The sequence below is a fragment of the Pediculus humanus genome, genomic scaffold (assembly GCF_000006295.1).
Source record: "Pediculus humanus corporis 1103172107360 genomic scaffold, whole genome shotgun sequence".
NCBI classification, from domain to species: Eukaryota; Metazoa; Arthropoda; class Insecta; order Psocodea; family Pediculidae; genus Pediculus; species Pediculus humanus.
The window spans coordinates 16,454-36,765 of NW_002986991.1; the positions used below are offsets into that span (position 1 = coordinate 16,454).

The 20,312-nt window shown below is 26.4% G+C and overlaps 3 protein-coding genes and 1 non-coding gene across 4 annotated transcripts; 3 read left to right on the top strand and 1 right to left on the bottom strand.

The window, feature by feature from the left end:
• Window positions 1–3,682: 3,682 nt before the first annotated feature.
• Window positions 3,683–16,348, top strand: Phum_PHUM000210 (uncharacterized protein; the record flags this gene model as incomplete). The annotated part of the gene is made up of 7 exons (XM_002422503.1): window positions 3,683–3,936; window positions 14,439–14,585; window positions 14,668–15,013; window positions 15,091–15,417; window positions 15,516–15,657; window positions 15,739–16,002; window positions 16,128–16,348. 7 exons carry the CDS (start codon window positions 3,683–3,685, stop codon window positions 16,346–16,348), a joined length of 1,701 nt encoding a protein of 566 aa, XP_002422548.1.
• On the top strand, window positions 12,331–12,406 carry Phum_PHUM000220. Its single transcript, XR_009833502.1, has one exon. It is a non-coding gene; the product is annotated as a microRNA, putative (microRNA).
• A 579-nt stretch (window positions 16,349–16,927) lies between the features above and the next one.
• Phum_PHUM000230 (mitochondrial import inner membrane translocase subunit Tim22, putative) lies at window positions 16,928–17,848 on the bottom strand (the record flags this gene model as incomplete). Its single annotated transcript, XM_002422504.1, has 4 exons — window positions 16,928–17,010; window positions 17,169–17,241; window positions 17,354–17,541; window positions 17,620–17,848. The coding sequence occupies 4 exons, from the start codon at window positions 17,846–17,848 to the stop codon at window positions 16,928–16,930; spliced, it is 573 nt and encodes a 190-aa protein (XP_002422549.1).
• Window positions 17,849–18,409: 561 nt separating this feature from the next.
• On the top strand, window positions 18,410–20,188 carry Phum_PHUM000240 (pre-mRNA-splicing factor, putative; the record flags this gene model as incomplete). Its single annotated transcript, XM_002422505.1, has 6 exons — window positions 18,410–18,709; window positions 18,795–18,992; window positions 19,076–19,261; window positions 19,332–19,532; window positions 19,610–19,959; window positions 20,047–20,188. The coding sequence occupies 6 exons, from the start codon at window positions 18,410–18,412 to the stop codon at window positions 20,186–20,188; spliced, it is 1,377 nt and encodes a 458-aa protein (XP_002422550.1).
• Between the last annotated feature and the right edge of the window lie 124 nt (window positions 20,189–20,312).

A 20,312-nucleotide genomic window follows, 5' to 3' on the forward strand; every position in this document is an offset into this window, starting at 1 on the left:
AAATTTATAGAAAAAAAGAAAAACTTTCGCACAAAAAAAATTTCTCAAACAAAAAAAAAATTATTATTAATTAATAACAATTTATATTTATTTATTTATTAACGCGTTTAAATTTTATGAAAATAGGTATTAACAATAAAACCACAGTCAATTGGAAAATATTATTATAATTATTATTATTATTATTATTATTATTATTGTAAAAATAAAAAAAAAATTTCCTGTTTATAATAATTTAATTGACGTTACCGGAAGTTGTGGTGGTCGGCCCGCAAAAATTATTTAACCGCAAATTAAATTTATGACAAATAATGTAAAAAAAAAAAAAAAAAACTCCTATCACTTTTTATAAATTATTATTATTATTAATTTAATTTTTAAAAAAGGTACTAATAATACAGGTAGTTGCTATGTTTTTGCTGTCGTTAAATTTTTAAAACGTTTCTCATGTAATTATTTAAAATTTCGAAAATTCAGAATTTATTCATTTTCTATTGATTTTAGCAACCGTATATAAACATTGTGTGCGGATTTAACGGGAAAAACGGGATAAATGATTCTAACAGGGAGAGAAAATGATTCAATTTAAACAAAAAAATTAAAACGATTTAAAAATCGAAACGAGTTAAATAATAATAATAATAATAATAATAATAATAATAATAATAATAATAATAATAATAATAATAATAATAATAATAATAATAATAATAATAATAATAATAATAATAATAATAATAATAATAATAATAATAATAATAAGCCAACGGCCATAGCGTGCTGGTCACACCGGTTCCCGTACGATCACCGAAGTTAAGCAGCATCGGGTGGTGCAACTTGGATGGGTGACCGTTATAATAATAATAATAATAATAATAATAATAATAATAATAATAATAATAATAATAATAATAATAATAATAATAATAATAATAATAATAATAATAATAATAATAATAATAATAATAATAATAATAATAATAATAATAATAATAATAATAATAATATTTCTTTAACCGGCGCAAAGAAATAAAATTACGTATAAAAAAAAGGGAAAAGTTTTTATTTTATTATATCGAGTAAAAAAACCAACTTTATTTATTTATTTAGTAGACGAGGGATTAAACGACGACGGCGAAGGGTTACTATTGCTGTTACGACGAATTGAAATTTTTATTATTATTATTTTTTTTTTTTTTTTTTTTTTTTATTTGCTGGTGAAAGATACGAAAAGAATTTTTCTACAAAAAGAAAGAAAGAAGATACGTTATAAGCAGGGAAGGAATATTTACGATTTATATAACGACAGCAAATTAATATTCAAACTCGTGAAATGAATAATCGAGTAAAATGGAAAATGGAAAATGGAAAATCGATTATTATTATTATTATTATTACGTTTGAAAACTCCTATAGAATTTAAGTCTATTTTTTTTATAATATTTCCCCTCCCCTCCCCTCCCCTCTCCCCTTCCCCTCCCCTTTTTTTTTTTTATTTACAAAAAATTAAATTTCGCCAATGTTTATTATTATTATTATTTTTTGTCGTGAAATATTATCGTATTTTGTAAGAGTCAGTCAGTACAGCGTTGGCGACCCTTGACTGTCAAAGGCCCCTTCCTGCAGAATCAAAATCGAATGAATGAATGAATGAATAAATGAATGAATGAATAATTGGTGAGAGAGAGAGAGAGAGAGGTAAATCAAACGAGACGAGACTACCAAGGCCTCCTTGTTGTTTTTTCTAACCATTGAATAAGTAAAGTCAAACCGTCGTCACCTTATTTTCTCATTTGTTTACATAAAAAAGCATTTAGAAAATTTAAAATGAAGTTAGTTAGTTTCGACCACAACCCGAATTGAATTATTTATGCAATTAAGTTAATTCTAAGAGACTATTATGATCGATGGTGCATTTATTATTAGTATGACGTAAAAGGTAAAACTATAATAACCGTAATTTTGAAATTTAATTTATATTAAAAAAATAAGTTTTGAAATCGATAAACTACACTTTTCTCGAATTTATACGTATACGTTGTCGTGATTATTATTATTATGTTTTATTATTATTATTATTATTTAATAAAAAAAAAAAAGGTGCGACGAAGAGTAGTAGACTAAATTTTTTGAATAACAAAAGTTTCCGCTTAATGAAATCAAAAAAAAAAAAAAGACATTTTATAAATTATTGTTGATTTGGGTTGGCCTCCTGCTAGTGTGCACCACCTTTTCATTATTATTATTATTATTATACGACGTCAGTCATTTATTATTATTATTATTATTATTTTATTAACTTAAATAAGGTATATTCGAAACCATTTACCATTCGTTTTTTTTTTTTTTTTTTTTAATTAACTATATAAGACACGAATAATGAAAAAAGAGAAAAAAAAAATTAATTTTGTTTCACGTTATGTCATTAATTATAATTTTTTTAAATTTGACTATTTATGAGAGAGAGAGAGAGAGAGAGAGAGAGAGAGAGAGAGAGAGAGAGAGAGAGAGAGAAAAGGGAACGAAAAATTTACAAAGCATGTAATTGATTTTTAAAAGTCGACGACTACGTATCACGTTTGCCCGTTAATTTTAAAAATAGTTTTAGAAAACAACGTAAATGCAAATAAAATATTTAATTTACCATCGTAAATGTATATATTTTATTCATAAGGAAATTATTATTATTATTATTATTATTATATTATTATTATTTATATTATTATTATATATATATATTTATCCGTTACTCGTAAAAATAAAAAATGTCTGAAACTTGTTGTTTATCATCGGTCATGCAATTTGTAAATAAAAGTTCTAGAAAGTCGATTGCGCAGTGCAATAAGTATATAAAAATATGTATATGTAGTAAGAAATTTACATTAAGTAATAATTTAAATGAAAGACACGTAAAAGAAAGTTTTCTATTTATATTTAAATAATAATTATTTAATTCTTTACGCAAATGTGTTGTTTAGAAAATTAATTATTTTTATTAATTTTTTTTTTTTTAAATTAAAAAAAATGGGAAAAAATGTTTTTAACCCCTGAAAATTTAAACATCTGCAATTTGTCATACTTTTAAGTACGTTTAATAATCGTATGAAATTTGACGGCGTCGAATGTTATTTCAAAGCAACTTTTTTCTTTTGGCAAAAATTAAAAAAAAAAAAAAAAAAAAAAGGGGGGTAATATTTAGTATAAATCAAAAAAAAAAAAAATTTTAAAAAAACAAACCTATATTAATTGTTGATGAGGGGAAAAAATTTTTTTTATTTTTTAAATTTTTGAATTTTGTCCAAGTAATTAATTATGTATATTATACTTTTTCACGTTTAATAAATTCCCTTGTTCTTTTTTTTTTCGTTTTTTATAACATCATTAAAAGCAATGATTAATTTTTCTATTTTTTTAAATGTTGTTGGGCATTAATTTTAAATTTTTTTAAAAACAAAAATTTCAAACCGTCAAAATTAAATAAATTTTTTTTTTTTTTTAAATTTTAACTTCTTACATAATAACGGATAAATAATTTCCTTAAGAATTTTTTTTTGACAAACAAAGTTTTTGTTTCCATAAATTAAAATATAAAATTTAATAAATTTCATTTTACCTTATTTTTGCTGTTGTGAACTAAACAATAATACGGTTGTTTTCCTTTTTTCCTCAGCAAAATTATTTAATGACTTTTGGATACCTTCCACCATCCGATAAAGAAACCGGATTATTAAGAACTGATGAACAACTTAAAACTGCCATTAAAAATTTACAAAACTTCGCCAACATTCCTGCCACTGGAGAATTAGATGCAAACACTTTGGAATTATTAAAAAAACCACGATGCGGATTACCCGATTATCCAAATACATCCCCAAAACGTAAAAAAAGATACACACTTCACGGTCAAAAATGGCACTACACTAATTTAACATGGAGGTAAGTCTGAAAACAAAAAATTATTCAATTACTAAAAATACACATTCATTCATTCGATTATATTACTACTCGTGATGATTATGCGTTTTTAAAAACGTTTAAAATAAGATTTGACACTCGTTTAAAAAATAATGTAACAACCAGTTAAAAGGCGTCCATAACGTTTTTTTTATTTCTTTCAAACGAGCATTCGTTTTTTTCGGGGCCTTATTAATTGATGTTCAAAACCGAAAGGCGAAATGCTCAAATTATTTAATTAAAACTTACAAATTAACAATAACGATAATGTCGTCGTTAATAATTTTTCACTAATTGGAATCTATCAAAAAACGTAATATTAATTCAAATATTTTTAATTTGTTAATATTATATTTAAAATTTAAATTTTTAAAATTAAACCAAAAAAAAAGAACATGAAAAACTAAATGTTGCACGCACTCTGTCGACTGAAATAAGAAACTCTTTAGTCTACTTTATCGCCACCAGACGTCTCTTCGTACGCGAAATAACTGATTTTTATAATATGGAGAATTATGTTTTTAAATTAAATTTTTTTTTTTAAATGGAACATTAAATTTAACGATGATAAATAAAAAAAAAAAAGGGAGATTTGTGATGCTTCAGAAAAAAAAAAATCACGCTAAGGAATATAATAATTATTATTTCCTCTTAATAAAACTAAAAATACGAACGTTTTTTTTTTTTTTTGTTTTAATTCAGTCGTAAACAGTAATTTGAATCAGCAATTTAGATTTATACCCGGGGTACAATTTCCCTAAGAAATAAAAAAAAAAAAAAAAAAAAAAGAAAAAAAATTTTTAATATTTTATTTTGATTCATTCAATGACGGTAAAAAAAAAAAAAAAAAAAAAAAAAAAAAACGGTTTCGAAATTTATGCTGCATGTGTTTATATATTTATTTAAACATTTGGAAAAAACATGGCCGATTCCGTTGTTTTTATTGAAAAAGAAACATGCATGGAAAACGAGTGGTAACAAACGTATTTTCACCGGAAATAGTAAAAAAAAAAAGGGAGAATAAGGGGGGAGGGGTAAGAGGGTAATAAAAGGAAAAAGTTAGGGGTTTAAGGGCACCAGAGAAAAGTTGGGGGGTTTATTTTATCCGGGGCGCCAAACGGACGCTCCTCCGAGAATCTTTTTACGTCACCATCATTGATTGTTCTTATCGAAATCATTTTATTTAACTTTAATCATTTTCGGATTAATTTTTTTTTTTTTTTTTTCCTCGACGAAAAAACATTCAGGGAGAAAAAAAAACATTTTATTCGTATTCGTTTCGTAAATAAATAAAATAAAAATGATAAAGTTGAGATTTATGGCGGCAAACTTGGGAAAAATATTAACGTTTAAAATAATTACGAAAATAAAAAAAATTTAAATGAAAAAGGAAATAATAAGCCTAAAAAAATTTTTTTTTTTAAATTTAATACGCAAAATTCAAAAGTTTCAACGCACAAAAAAAAAAAATCAAAAAAAAAAAAAAAAAAAAAACGTTATGATGATTAAACGCGAAGGCGGATACTCTTATAATCTTTTTAACAACATCCGTCCCCTTATCAACTTCGTGTTAAAATTTAAAAAAAAAAAAATTTTTTTTTTTTTTTTTTCGATTCTTTTTTTTTCTTTTTCTCTCTCTTTTTATTTTTATTTTAAACGAGTAATAAAATATTTAATATAAAATAAAAAAATCCAATTAAAAATCACTTGAAAGAACAAAAAAAAAAAAAAAAAAAAAATGTTTCGATTACCTGTTACTCATAGCGTAGCAGAAATGAAAATGATTATAAAAATCAATAACGATTAAATTCCCTGATCAGGGAAAAAAAATTGTTGCCAACTTAAATCGATTCGTATTTAAAAATGTAAACAAATCTTTTGTTGTTGTAAATTTTTTGGTAAAATAAAAGAAAAATGAAAAAAAAAACTCTTGAGTTATATCACCACTTGTAAAATTTCAAATTTGAAGGGGGGTTTAAGTACGCGCACCCCCTCCCCCTTCCCCTCCCCCCATAAAAAGGTAAAATCGTTATTATCGTTTATTAAAATAATACGATTAATTTATATGTGGAAAAAAAAAAAAATTTTTTTTCCCTTTGTTTTTTACCCCTAAAAATTTGAAATAATGCGAACGAATAAATGGATGAAAAGTAAAAAAAAAAAAATTAAGAGCAGACGTAATAAATCGATTATGGCTGCCAACACTTAAAATTCTATTATTATTATTATTATTTTTATTCGACAATTTAAAACCGGTATCAAATTCTAAAAAAAAAAAAAAAAAGTTTTAAATATCAACAACTTGAAAAATAAATAATAATAATAATAATAATAATAATAATAATAATAGAAAAGGTTGAAATATAATATGAAAGGAAAACTATGCATCAAACAAAAAAATATCATATAAGAGCAGTAAATCACAGTTTTAATTTTTTCCCCGTGAGACAGAGGTGGGGAAGGGGGAGGGGGAGGGGAAAAGCTAAGAAAAAATGTAAATAAAAACTTAAAAAATCAATTGTTACGCCCCTGAATTAAATGTGGAAAAAAAAATTTTTAATAGCAACCGAGTGTGTATGTATGTATGTCGCAGTCTGCCATTTTGTCGCCATCTTGGCTCGCAATGGTATTTTGAAAATGTCAAGCAGCTTTTCACATTGATTATTAAATCAGCAGGAGGGTTTCAAACTTATTTCCCGGAGATTCCATCAGATTTTAGTCATTATTTTTACTTTTTTTTTTTTTTTTGGAAAAGACGGAGAAAAGTAGGAAAAGACAAAAAATTTTTAATTTTTTTTTTCCTCTCTCTTACGTCAACCTGACTTATTAATTCATTTAAAAAAAAAAAAAAAAATTGTAATTTATTACTCAACACTTCGATAAGAAAAAAAAAAAAAATTATTTTACATGAGTCAAACTTGAAATATTTTTACTAATGAAAGAGAGAGAGAGAGAGAGAAAGTTTTCTCAATGTTCTTTAGGTATCAGGTATAATTTTCACAACAAAACAAGAAGAGAGAAAAAAACAAAAAATTTTTTTTTTTTTTTGTAAATTCTCAACGGATTCTATCATCACCGACATGTTAGTTAAATTTCTATTTTTAGTTTTAAAATAAACAGAAAAAACTAAAAATATAAATGCCAAATTTTATATTTTTCGAGAGGAAACATATGAAAAAGAAAAAAAATCATTGCAATAATAATCTCAAAAAAAAACATTTATAAATTTCAAAGTTTAATTAATAATAATAATAATAACCAATAAATAATTTACACAAAATGGCGTCCGTTGGCATCGACAACATAACGAACAATACAAACTCTTTGTTAAATCCAATTCGAAAAAAGTATTATTATTATTATAAAACAAATGTAATGTTATTGTTTATTATTATTATTATTAATAGAAAAAAACCGCTTAAAAGATTTAAATTCTAATTACGGTTCTGAATTTGATGCCACGATTAATTTGACGAGACTATCATCCCCCAAAAGAATTATCAATTTTTTTTCAAACACACAAGTAAGTATAGGTTCTTCTCTTGCTATCAACATAATTCCCTCGAGCCTTGAAAATACAAAGCAGATGTTATATTTGTCAAACGTGGCAGCAACGCCCCTAATCTTCACATATAAGAAGACGCAAGTGGCAGAGAATATTTTATAGATTAGTGATTCGTTCCAGGAAGTCGATACGCGGTTCGTTTTTCATTTTCTTAACATTATTCGTTGATTTTAGTATTATTATTATTATTATTATTATTATTAATACAATAACTTTTTTTTTTTTTTTCTTATTTTATTGTGACATGGTTGGTTTTTCTAACGATATGGGCGCGTTGGTATGTATTTCATTATTTTTCTAATTATGTTAATTATGTAAATTTATACATAACGTTTGAGCTTTATATTTTTTTTTTTTTAAACTAAAATTCACGTTCTTGTACATATAATATATAAACATATCGTAAAATAGTTTATCGATAATAATAATAATAGAAACCGTCAAAACGACGCGAAAGATATAAAAAAAAAAAAAAAAAAGTTTTATCAAGTCGATGCAATGAGGAAGTTTTTGTGAATCATATCCTTTTTTATTAAGATTACGCGAATGAGTCTTACTGCTGCCACTTTTGTTCTTAATAATTTTTTTTTAAAGACCACGAAATCTTTCTCTCTCTCTCTCTCTCTCTTACTACTCTAAATGCGAGAATAATAGAAAAAGAAAGAAAATATATATATATTCAGGTATATAAATATTGTAAATCAAAACAAATCCCACCCGCCATTTTCATTCCACGTATTTTAAATTTTAACTTCTTATAAGTTAAATTTTACCAAAGCATCATCTTAATAAATGCAACAAACGTACAAACGAACAATCGGACAAACGACGGTTTGAAAAAAAAAAAAAAAAAAAAAAAAGAAATCGAGCAGCAGCGATTTCAGAGTGTCGGACGAAATCAGTTAGATGTTAGTCGTCACACAGTCAGTCAGTCACTCAGTCAGTCACTCACGTTTATATTAATAATAATAATAATTTTTAAATTTTTATTTATTTTTCAATTTCATCGTTTGAGTTTTTTTTTTTTTTACTTTTTTAATATTATTATTATTAATTTTTTTTTTTTAAACGATAATTTGGTGATTTTTATTCATAATTTTTGAAATTTTGTGTTTATTTATTTATATATTTATTTAAACAATAATAATAATAATAATAATAATAATAATAATAATAATAATAATTGATAATAATGGTAAGTTTTTATATAATGATAATAATATTTTTGGCTTTTTTTTTCTTTTTGATTTTTTTTTTTTTTGTTTTTTTCTATTAAAATATAATGAAATAGAAAATTAGGAGAGAGATAGATAGATAGATAGATAGATAGATAGATAGATAGATAGATAGATAGATAGAGAGAGAGAGAGAGAGAGAGATTTCTATAAGGAAAAAAAAATGATAAATGTGGGGGTTTGAATGTTTGCCTGTGTGTGTGTTTGTAAAGTTCGTAAAAGGATTTGAAAAAAAAGCCTGTTGAATGTTTTTTTTTTTTTGTTTTTACTTTTCATTTTACAAAATATTTATTTATTTATTTATTTATTCGAAATTTAATTTATTTAATTTATTTTTTTTTTTGGACGGGGAAAGATTAAAACATGACAGGAAGATGGGGAAAAAATTTTTTTTAAAAAAAAAAGGGGTAAATTTGTTTGGTAATAATTTCTAGACTTTAAAAAATATTTCAGGGTTTGTTTTTTTTTTTTTTTTTTCTCATTTTTAAGTTTTTCATAAAATCAGAGGAAAATCTACAACAAAAAAAAAAAAAAAAAGAAAAGAAAAGTAGGATAAGGAGGAAAGAAAAACGAGAAAAAATAATTTCGTTAAAATATCTGCAGCAAAATACAAATATGTCTCCCACAGAAAATTTTTTTTTTTTCATTTGTTTCCCTTCCTTTAAAAAAAAAAAAAAAAAAAAAAAAAAAAAAAAAAACTTTAATAATGTTTTACAATCTTATAGACTTAGCGTTAATATCTTCGGCTTTTTTTTTTTTTTTTAATCGGTTTTTCGTTATTTTTTTTTTTTTTTTTTTTTATAATACAGCTGCAGATACTCTCGTCGTCGCCTCATTTACTATGTAAATAAATATACTTTTTAATTAATCATTATTCTCAAATAATAATAATAATAATAACAATGCATAATAATAATAATAATAATAATAATAATAATAATAATAATAATAATAATAATAATAATAATATCACATAACGAACGTTTTTAGAGAGAAGGAAAAAAAAATTTTTATGTTTTTTTTTTGTTAAATCTATGCGAATTTTTTTTTCTCTCTCTCTCCCCACATTACGTTTTCTCTCATTTTCTCCTAAAAGCTTTAACGGCTTCCTTTTCCCCCTCCCCCTATTATTCCCATCGTAAAAAGGTACGCGAATATTAATAATAATAATTATTGCGTTCAAACACACACATTTTTTTAACATGTGATTTTTGTATCGCAAAAACAGAGGCGGAAAAAATTAAAACAAATGAAAATTTTTCCACAATTTTCTCGTTTTTTTGTTTTTTTCCTTTTAAATTTTCCACGTGTTGTTTTAAAGTCAATTTTGTTTTTTTTTTATATAATTTAAAATTTAAATTATTAAAGATGATAATGATGATGCATGTTTTTCTTTTTTTTTTGAGGAGAACGCATAAATTTTTTAATGTATTTTCGCGTCGAAAATTTCCATTTATAAAAAAGAAAAAAAACGTGAAAATTGTAAAACTCTTATCATCATCATTATTATAAATTTTTTTTTGTAAAAAGTTTACAAAACGTTTACACAAGTCAAAAAAATTTTATTTGTTAACAAAAAAAAACGTCAATAAAATAAAAGTAAATATAAAATAAAGCTTTTGAACGTTTTTATGAAAAAACGTGGAAACCCGCAAAATCGTTTCACGTGCCTTCCCCCCCCAAATCCTCCCCTCCCCCATTTCTCATATCCAAGTAATTATTGTATACGTTACCGTTTATTTATTATTAATCCGATAATATTTAAAAAGAATTATTTATTAACAAAAAAAAAAAAAAAAAAACACGAATAAAAATTTTTTTTTCTCCATAAAATAAATCAACGACAGCGACAGGAATTTTCTCATATTATTTTATTTATAGTATAATCAACGTCAAAAAAAAATTTTATTTTTTGAATAAAAATATATATAAACTTTTGTTTGTTATAAAAACAAATATTTGATGTGTAAAGGAAACAAAGGAAAAAAGGAAAAGAAATCAAAGAAATTCCTTCACACCGTGAATTCAACATCGTATTTCCGATCTCGCGGTTATTATTTTACAATATTTTATCCAACACTATCATTATTATTATTATTATTATTATTATTATTATTATTATTTGAAAAGAAAAGAGAAAAAAATTCATTATATATATATTTATATGCATAACATACCAAAAACAAATGGAAAAATTTTAAATTTTAAATAAAATAAAAAATTTTCTTTTACTTATTATTTAAAGGGAAAAAAGTAAACTGGAGAAAACAAAAAAAAAATTAATTTAACGAGAATTTCAAATAATTTATTCGAATTTAAAAAAAAAAGTCGTGGATGTAGTCACGGTAAAAACAAAATAAATGTTAAAGTCACGTTAAACGTTGATAAAAAAAAAAAAAAAGGGAAATTGAAAAATTACATTTAATCGCATATATAATCGATTTTTTTTCCTTTTTCTTTTTCCTTTTTTTAAATATTTGTTTATAAAAAAAAAAAAAAAAAAAACGATTGTTTAAATATTACCAGCACTCATTTTTTTTGGTATAAATCAAAAAAATAAAACCCTAAACGGATGTAAACAAAACAAACAAACGTAAACAACGCGTTTTACTTTTTTTTTTTTAATTAACCGCTAAAACCACGTCGATTTTATGACGTCACAAAACTAATTCGTTTATAGTTATTAAAAAACCGTTAAACATTTTTTTTTAAAAATTAAATAAATAATTTATTATTTATATTATTAATTCGAATTTTTTTTAAAGGTAAAAGCGTTAAATTTTACAATTTTTTTTCCTTCTTTTTATATATATATATATATTTAAAAATAAATAAAACTTTTTAATAGAATTTAAAAATAAAAAATAAAAAAAAAAACAATAACGACACTTTAATGACGCGATAAGACTAGGATTAATTACTTTTAAACTTGCTGCAAATTCCTTTGTCAGTAAAAAAAAAGGAAAAAATAAAAATGAAAGAAAGAAAGAAAAAGAAAAACAATAAAACTTTATTTGCAACGAGCTATAAATAAACCAATAATTATTTTTTATTTTATAGTTTTTAACTTTATTTCAATTCAAGGAAATTCGATCTATAAATTTTCTTTTCCCTTTTTTCTCTTAAATCCAAGATCGCACAAATGACACACGCACAAACAAACAAACAAACGAACAAACAATCGTATCGATTTTTTTTCTCATTCGTGCACATACATATATGATCGTTCATTTTTTTTTTTTTTACGGTTAATTATAAGAAAACTAATCGAATTTCATCTCTCTCTCTCTCTCTCTCTCACCTTTCATTCAGGTATAATCAAATTATTGCATGTAAAAAAGAATTTAATGTAAATTATTATTATTATTATTTATGTACGACGTGATGATTTTCAGAAAAGCGAGAAAAAAAAATAAATAAATAACCTGTAGCAAATTTAACGTTCGTTTTTTTTAAAAAAATAATATAATTTTAAGAAAGGTTAAAAGGTATACAGTCTCAGGAGTGTCACCGCCATTGTCACCGCCATCGTCACCGCCAGTAACATCACATATTATTATTATTATTATATGCGTCATTTCGGTCACTCACTCAACTTGGGTGTGTTACGTAAGTGATTCGCCACAACCTCCTTGAGTGAGCGTCCGAGACAGTCGATTCGTCTACAAGAATTTCCATTTTTGACAAAAAAAAAAAAAAAATGGCCGCCATCGCCGCCGCAACCACCGCCATGTCGATGTGAAACGTGAGAAGAAAACGTGGTAAAATATTATACGAGTCACAATTAAAAAAGGTAAAAACAAAAACGTCAAATTTTGCTACAGGTTATTATTGTCGCACGTTTGAAAATATCAACGGAAACAAAACAAAAGAACCAGGTTCATTTTTTTTTTTTTTTAGCATTAAATAATAATAATAATAATAATAATAATAATAATAATGATAAAAACACGAATCGAACACAATCGATTTTTTGTTTTTCTTTTATTCGTTCACAAATGTGGATTCGTGTCGAAAAATAAATTTAGTCTTTGTTTTTTTTTTCCCTAGCGCTCTCTTATTAGCACTATTTAAGTGTGTAACCGACCGTTTTTTTCCCCGCGAGACGGTACGAATCCATTTACTGGTGCCACGTTAAAAACGTTTTGTTTACCTGTCATTGTTTACGATAACGATAATCTTATGTTATTTTGAATTAAAATGAATTGAATTTCTTTTGAATAATACAAAAAATAGTATCGGTATAATTAAATTGAAAATTATTAAAAATTTATGCGATTATGATTTAATCGGAAAAGGAAAAAAACGAAAGAGAGAGAGAGAGAGAGAGAGAGAACCTTTTCGAATCGGTCGCGTCAACATTTCGTAACATTTACTAACCTTTTAAAGCCATTTAAAGAGAAAAAATAAAATTTGACATTTTCCCTTTTTTTTTTCCCCCCCCCTCAAAGTTTCATCATCATTATTATTTTTTCCTTCCATCTTAAAAACATTTAAAAAATAAAAACGCATTGTGATTTTTTGTTTTCCCCTCCTCCATCCCCTCATCCCCCACATCTCCCTTCCCAATTTCAACTAAAAATTTAATCCTTTTGAAAAACGATTTAATAAATCGAGATTTCAAAAAAAAAAAAACAAAATGGGGGGGGTGAAAAAAGTAAAAAAAAAAAAAAAAAAAACTAGAGACAATTAAAATAAAATGCCACCGATAATAATAATAATAATAATATTACTCTCCTTCGAATAAAAAAGAAAAAAAAAATCTATTGGTACTCGACAATATAACGTGATCGGAATAATTAATAATAATAATAATACTGTTGCGTACAAGGACGTCGAGAGTGCATTAACCAGTAATAAGCTTCTGCTGCTGTTGCTGTCGCTGCAGCAGCAAAACATCGGGATTAAAAGAAAAAATTTCCCTTACGAACGAACGGATCAAAGGTTAAACGTTAAAAATTAATCTCAATTAAAACTAATGAAATGAAATATGATGTCTTGTTTGTTATGCGGGCAAAAAATGCCGGGAGGAAAATAATAATAATAATAATAATAATTTATTTTTTTACTTGTAGCAGAAGACAAATCAATTCGAAACACAACCCAACCGACCATCATCATCATCATTCGTTCGATCTATAAGTGGTTTATATACATTCATACATAATTCGTTTCTTTTGTTATTAATAATATAATAAATAAAATCGTTCAAAAGCAATTTTAATCAATAAAAATTAATTTTTGGTTTTGTTATTTAACCAATCACGATAATATTTCCCCCCCTCCCTTTTTTTTTCGTTTTCGGATAAAAAAAGACAATTTTATTTAACGCTGCCTCCATTTTATGAATTTCTTTTCAATGAAAATATAAATGAATGGCTCATATCAGAAACTAACAAATTTTTAAGATGGCGGAGGGAAAAAAAAGTTACGAGGAATAAATGAAATAAAAAAAAAAGCTGTTTAATCTTTCCAACGAATACGGGGTCAAAGATTATAGTTTGGATCATTATTATTATTATTCCGCTGCCATAATCTCTCGAGTTAATAAATTCAAATATTTAAATCGTCTGTACTGATTGGTTCTGACACATGCACAAAAAAAAAGATTTATATTAGTTTTTAATTAAAAAAAACAAAACAAAATTTCACTTAACGATAATAATAATTATTGTTATTTTTAGTTTGAGAACTCTTCAGCCTCGAAATTTGGATGGCGGACAAGTTAGGGGAGTCTTATATCATGCTTTGGAAGTTTGGGCCAAACATTCAAAACTTACTTTTCAAGAACTAAACAGCGACAGAGCGGACATTTTAGTTTATTTTCACAGGTTAGTATTTAATACTAAACGAATTCGTTTAAGTTTAAAAAAAAGAAAGAAAAAAAAACTAATCATACTCATCAACTAATAGTGGTTACCACGGAGATGGTTATGCTTTCGATGGTAGAGGACAAGTTTTAGCTCATGCTTTTTTCCCTGGAAAGGAAAGAGGCGGAGATGCTCACTTTGATGAAGACGAAGTATGGATACTCGATCCCTATGCTGACCTCGAACAAATTGAAGGAACGAGTCTTTTCGCTGTGGCTGCTCATGAATTTGGACATTCGTTGGGTTTATCTCATTCTTCCGTGCAAGGAGCGCTCATGTTTCCATGGTATCAAGGATACGAGGGATTGACGCCTGATTTGCAATTACCGGATGACGATAAACATGCTATTCAACAATTATACGGTCCGAAGGAAAAACTCTGGGCAAAGGTTTTATTCAATTTTCATTTTAATCACCTAATAATTGTCTTTAAAATTTGAAAATAAAAAAATTTATTATTTTGCAGATACCACACTATCGACCTTACCGACCCGAGGCTCCTAGAGCGGAACCTCCAAGGCACTTGCCACCACCAACAAGACCTACACAACCGCCGACGAAGCCTACACCACGACCTACTAGACCGACAACGACTTCAACAACTCCTAGACCCTGGACACCGAGACCAACGCACCCGCCACGTACGCCACCTCCATCTCATCCGAAACCTCCTTATCCGTATCCTCCAAGTCCCAAACATCCTGAAATAACCCCTGAGAAACCTGATACTTGCAACACAAGCTACGATGCTATTTCTGTAATTAGAAATGAAGTTTTTATCTTCAAAGGAAAAGTAAGTTTGAGTTTAAATTTAAAAATATACCTGATTTGAAATATATATAAAAAAAAAAAGAAAAAACTAATATGAAAATATATGATTGATTTGTATAGTATTTATGGAGAATTGGAGACAACGGTTTGAGGCGAGAATATCCGGCTGAAATATCAAGGCTCTGGTACGGTTTTCCATCCACTTTTACCCACGTGGATGCTGTTTACGAAAGAAACGACAAAAAAATTGTTTTCTTCATAGGTAAAATTAAATTTAACACTAAGCAATTCTACTGCCATATTTTTTTTTACACATTCAATTTTTTTAAAAATTATTTTTCAGGAAAACTCTACTACGTTTTCGACGCAAACTATTTGATGCCTGGCTATCCTAAACCTATTCACTATTTGGGATTACCAAGAGATCTCGATCACGTTGATGCTGCCATGGTGTGGGGACATAATGGCAAAACTTATTTCTTCAGCGGTACAATGTATTGGAGATTCGATGAAGAAGTCGGAAGGGTTGAACTTGATTATCCGAGAGATATGTCTATGTGGAGAGGAGTCGGTTATAACATAGACGCAGTTTTCCAATGGAAAGACGGTAGGCTTAAATAAGAAAATGAATTTCCATAAAGTTTTAGTTATGAGAATCACATTTTAACTCAATGTTTTTTTTTTTTTTTTTTTTTTTCTCAAAAGGGAAAACATACTTTTTTAAAAATAAAGGTTTTTGGAAATTTAACGACATGAGAATGAGAGTTGAAAATGAAAGGCAAACATTATCTGCACCCTTTTGGATGGGATGTCCAAGAATGACAGAAGTAGAAGAGATTGAACCGACAAAACCTACAGCAAAACGACAAATTGGATCTTCATCCTCTTCTCTGATCTCAAACTATCACTGCCTTTTAATTATTATTTTACTTAATATATTCAGTTACAGATAAAACTGAATTCAAACTGTGATTTCGATTAAAAAAATTTTTTTTTTATACCTAAATAATTTTTATATATTTATTTTTAGTCCTAATAAAAATATTATTATAAATAATGAAAATAGATTTCTTTCCCTCCCCCCCTCCCCCCGCCCCCAATGTCCTTAATCAATTCATTATGGTTAAGATAATTTTATTTTTATAAACTTCGATTAAACCCGTTTTAAAAATTTCATATATTTTCTTCGCCATCGATTTTTATTTTACAAAAATTTATAGTTCTAATATGATTTGATGAATGATAATGTTATACTTAATGTTTATATACAGTTAATATACTTAATTTGATAAAATAATGATACAAATAAATTACGAACATTGTCTTGAAAAATTTTTTTAATAAATATAATTCTACCAATCAAACTTTATCAATTAAATAAATATAAAAATCTTAAAGGTAATGAGTTATATGATAGCGATTTTGACAGAGTTTATTTTTAAAAATGGCAAGTATTAATCCACATCTAAAATTTTAAAATAATAATAAACTCTTACCTTATTATTCTACTGATCCTCTAACCCACTAGTAGTTCACCTTAAATTCATGTAGTAATCTATTGCAGTAGAAAATGCAGCAAAACCTGCAGCTCCTATAATACCTGCTTTTATTCCAGCTAAAAAAAAAATAAAAATACTTTAAGCATTTTATAACAACAAGTTAATTTTAGAAGCATCATTATTAAATGTGTGTAGAAAATTACTTTTTATAAAAATTTTAATAAAATTAGAATTAAAATGAAATTAATTTATTTTAATTAGAATTATATATTACCTCTAAGTCCTATTAAAGCTCCTGTTACTCCCCCAGCATATGTACCATTTCTCCAATCACTTTTTCCTCTGTGCTAATTTATCGAAAAAAAAAAAAAAAAAAAAAAATTAAGTCTTGTTTTCAGATGATTAATGTAAATAAGTAATCTGCGATTATAATAACATAAAATTATTATTTTGACTTACTGATTCAATAGTACACTCTACAGCAGAAAAAACTAAACCCACAACGGCAAAATTTTTGCCATAACTGTGAGAGGTTACTCTAAAATCTCTAAATATTTCTTTTGCAGTTTGATTAGCTGCATCAGGCCCCGTAATTGTGGGGTTGACACTAGAAGAAAACAAACCGATGGCAACACCAAGCCCATAACCTGTAGAAAAAAAATTACAATCAATGTAATATAATTGTAAATTTGGATTAATGCAAAAAATTAATGTAATTTTCTTACCTATAACACAACTCATAAAAGACTTAAAAGCACAACTTTCAAATGCAGTTTCAATAGCATTTTCTTCTTTTGTTTTTACTTGAACTGGTCCTAATAACCTAGGTATAACAATATTCTCTCGATACTTTTCTTTAGTAAAAATTAAATTTTGTGCAATTTTTTCAAACTCTTCATTAGTAAAAGAAATCTTTCTATCCTTATTGGTATCCGCCATTTCGGTTAACATCATTATAATTGCCAACCTTGAAAAATAACAATTTAAAAAAAAAAAAAATTATACTTATAAAATAATTAATAATCTATTAATTTTTTTACTTTTAATTTCTTACTAAAACTTCTAGAAATAAAATAAACTCTTTAAATTTCTATAAAAAAAGGTGATAATTTTAGTAAAAGTAAGACGTTAAAATTGATGGAACGGAAGTTTTTGGTTTAGTTCAAAATGGCGTTGTGGTGTGCTAGTAAGTATTAAAAACTATTATTTGAATATATTTTTATGTTTGTAATGCGAAAATTCAGTCTGAAATCAAACTATTAGTATTTCAATTATAAATTAAAATTTTTGAAGTCTATACTTACTGTTCTGATAAAACTTAAATTATACTTGTTTTTCTTTTTTAAACCGGCATCTTTATTGAATATAAAACTTCTGTTTTTAGTTTCGAATGAAGTTCCCGAACATCCTGTTATTTCTCCAGCATCTGGCTCAATTTTCGAACGTCGTTTAATTGAAAAGTATATTATTGAAAATGGAGTTGATCCAATTAGCGGAAAAGAACTGTCGATTGATATGCTTATCGAAGTCAAAGCACCTCCTGTAGTCAAGCCTAAACCGCCATCCGCTACAAGTATACCTGCTATATTAAAAACACTTCAAGATGAGTGGGATGCTGTCATGCTTCATAGTTTTACTCAACGACAACAATTACAAACGGCACGACAAGAATTAAGTCACGCTTTATATCAGCATGATGCCGCTTGTCGGGTTATAGCCAGACTGTCAAAAGAAGTTACTGCCGCTAGAGAAGCCTTAGCTACATTGAAACCTCAAGCAGGCGTGACTAGTAATCCAACAGGAATACCTCATCCTGTAAGTATTTTTTGTTTTAAATTAATTACATCAAACATTTATTTTTTTTTCAATAACTAACTAAATGCCTTATAAAAATTATTAGGCTGTTGGAGCTGAAGCAGGACCTGGACTACCTAATCAACCAACTGAAGAAGCTGGCATGACGGAAGATGTTATTCAAAAATTACAAGACAAAGCCACTATTTTAACTCAAGAAAGAAAGAAAAAAGGAAGAACTATTCCTGAAGATCTTGTCCCTGCAGATTCAATTAGGAACTTTCGAACATTATCTTCTCATCCGGTAAGATAATTTTTAGTCCTTTAAAAAAATTTTCTTATTTAACTTATATACATTAGCTACATCTCATAAATATTTTTATATAGGGTTTGCATAGTGCTAGCATTCCAGGAATATTATCATTAGATGTTCACGCAGCAGATACTAGTAAAATTTTGACTGGAGGAAACGATAAAAATGCTACCATTTTTAATAAAGATACTGAACAAGTAGTTGCTATATTAAAAGGACACACTAAAAAAGTTACAAGAGTTATATACCATCCAGAAGAGGTATGTTAAATACTTATAAATTTATCGCATTATAATAGCATGTTATTTATATTAAAAAATTTTTTAATAGGATTTAGTACTAACTGCTTCACCAGACTCGACAATAAGAATTTGGGATGTTGGAACATCACAAACGATTCAACTTTTACATGCTCATGACGAACCAGTTACAGGTTTATCACTTCATCCTACTGGAGATTATGTTTTATCAACATCAACAGATCAACATTGGGCATTTTCAGATATTCGTTCTGGAAAATTACTAACTAAGGTATAAACAAAAAATGGATAAACAAAAAAACATTATTTGTGATTAGAATTCGAACTTCAAATATCGTACAATTTCAGGTTGCTGATGAAAATTCAACTAATGGTTCATGGTTAACAACTGCTCAATTTCATCCTGACGGTTTAATCTTCGGTACGGGAACATCAGATTCTCAAGTTAAAATATGGGATTTGAAAGAACAATCAAACGTTGCCAATTTTCCTGGGCACAATGGACCTATAACGGCTATATCATTTTCTGAAAATGGTTACTATTTGGCAACAGCCGCGGAAGATGCTTGTGTTAAATTGTGGGATTTACGTAAATTGAAAAATTTTAAGACTTTACAGTTAGAAGATAGATACGAAATAAAAGATTTATGTTTTGATCAAAGCGGAACTTACCTTGCTATAGCCGGAACAGACGTCAGGTACATTATTTTCTATTCCTTATCCGCACGCGAATTTTCTTCTTTTTTTCCCCCATGAATTTTCCATGGAATTAATTTTCTTTTTAGGATTTATTTATGCAAACAATGGCAAGAATTAAAAGTATTTAATGATCACACTGCCACTGCTACTGGTGTCAGATTTGGACGACTTTCCCATTACGTAGCCACTACTAGCATGGATAGAACGTTAAAAATCTACGGACTCTAGATATAATAATAATAATAATAATAATAATAATAAAATTGATGTAAAAATTCTTTTTTTTTTTTTTTTTTTCAAAGGGGAAAGAAAGCATGAAAAACATTTTTTTTTTTTTTTTTTTTTTTTTTCA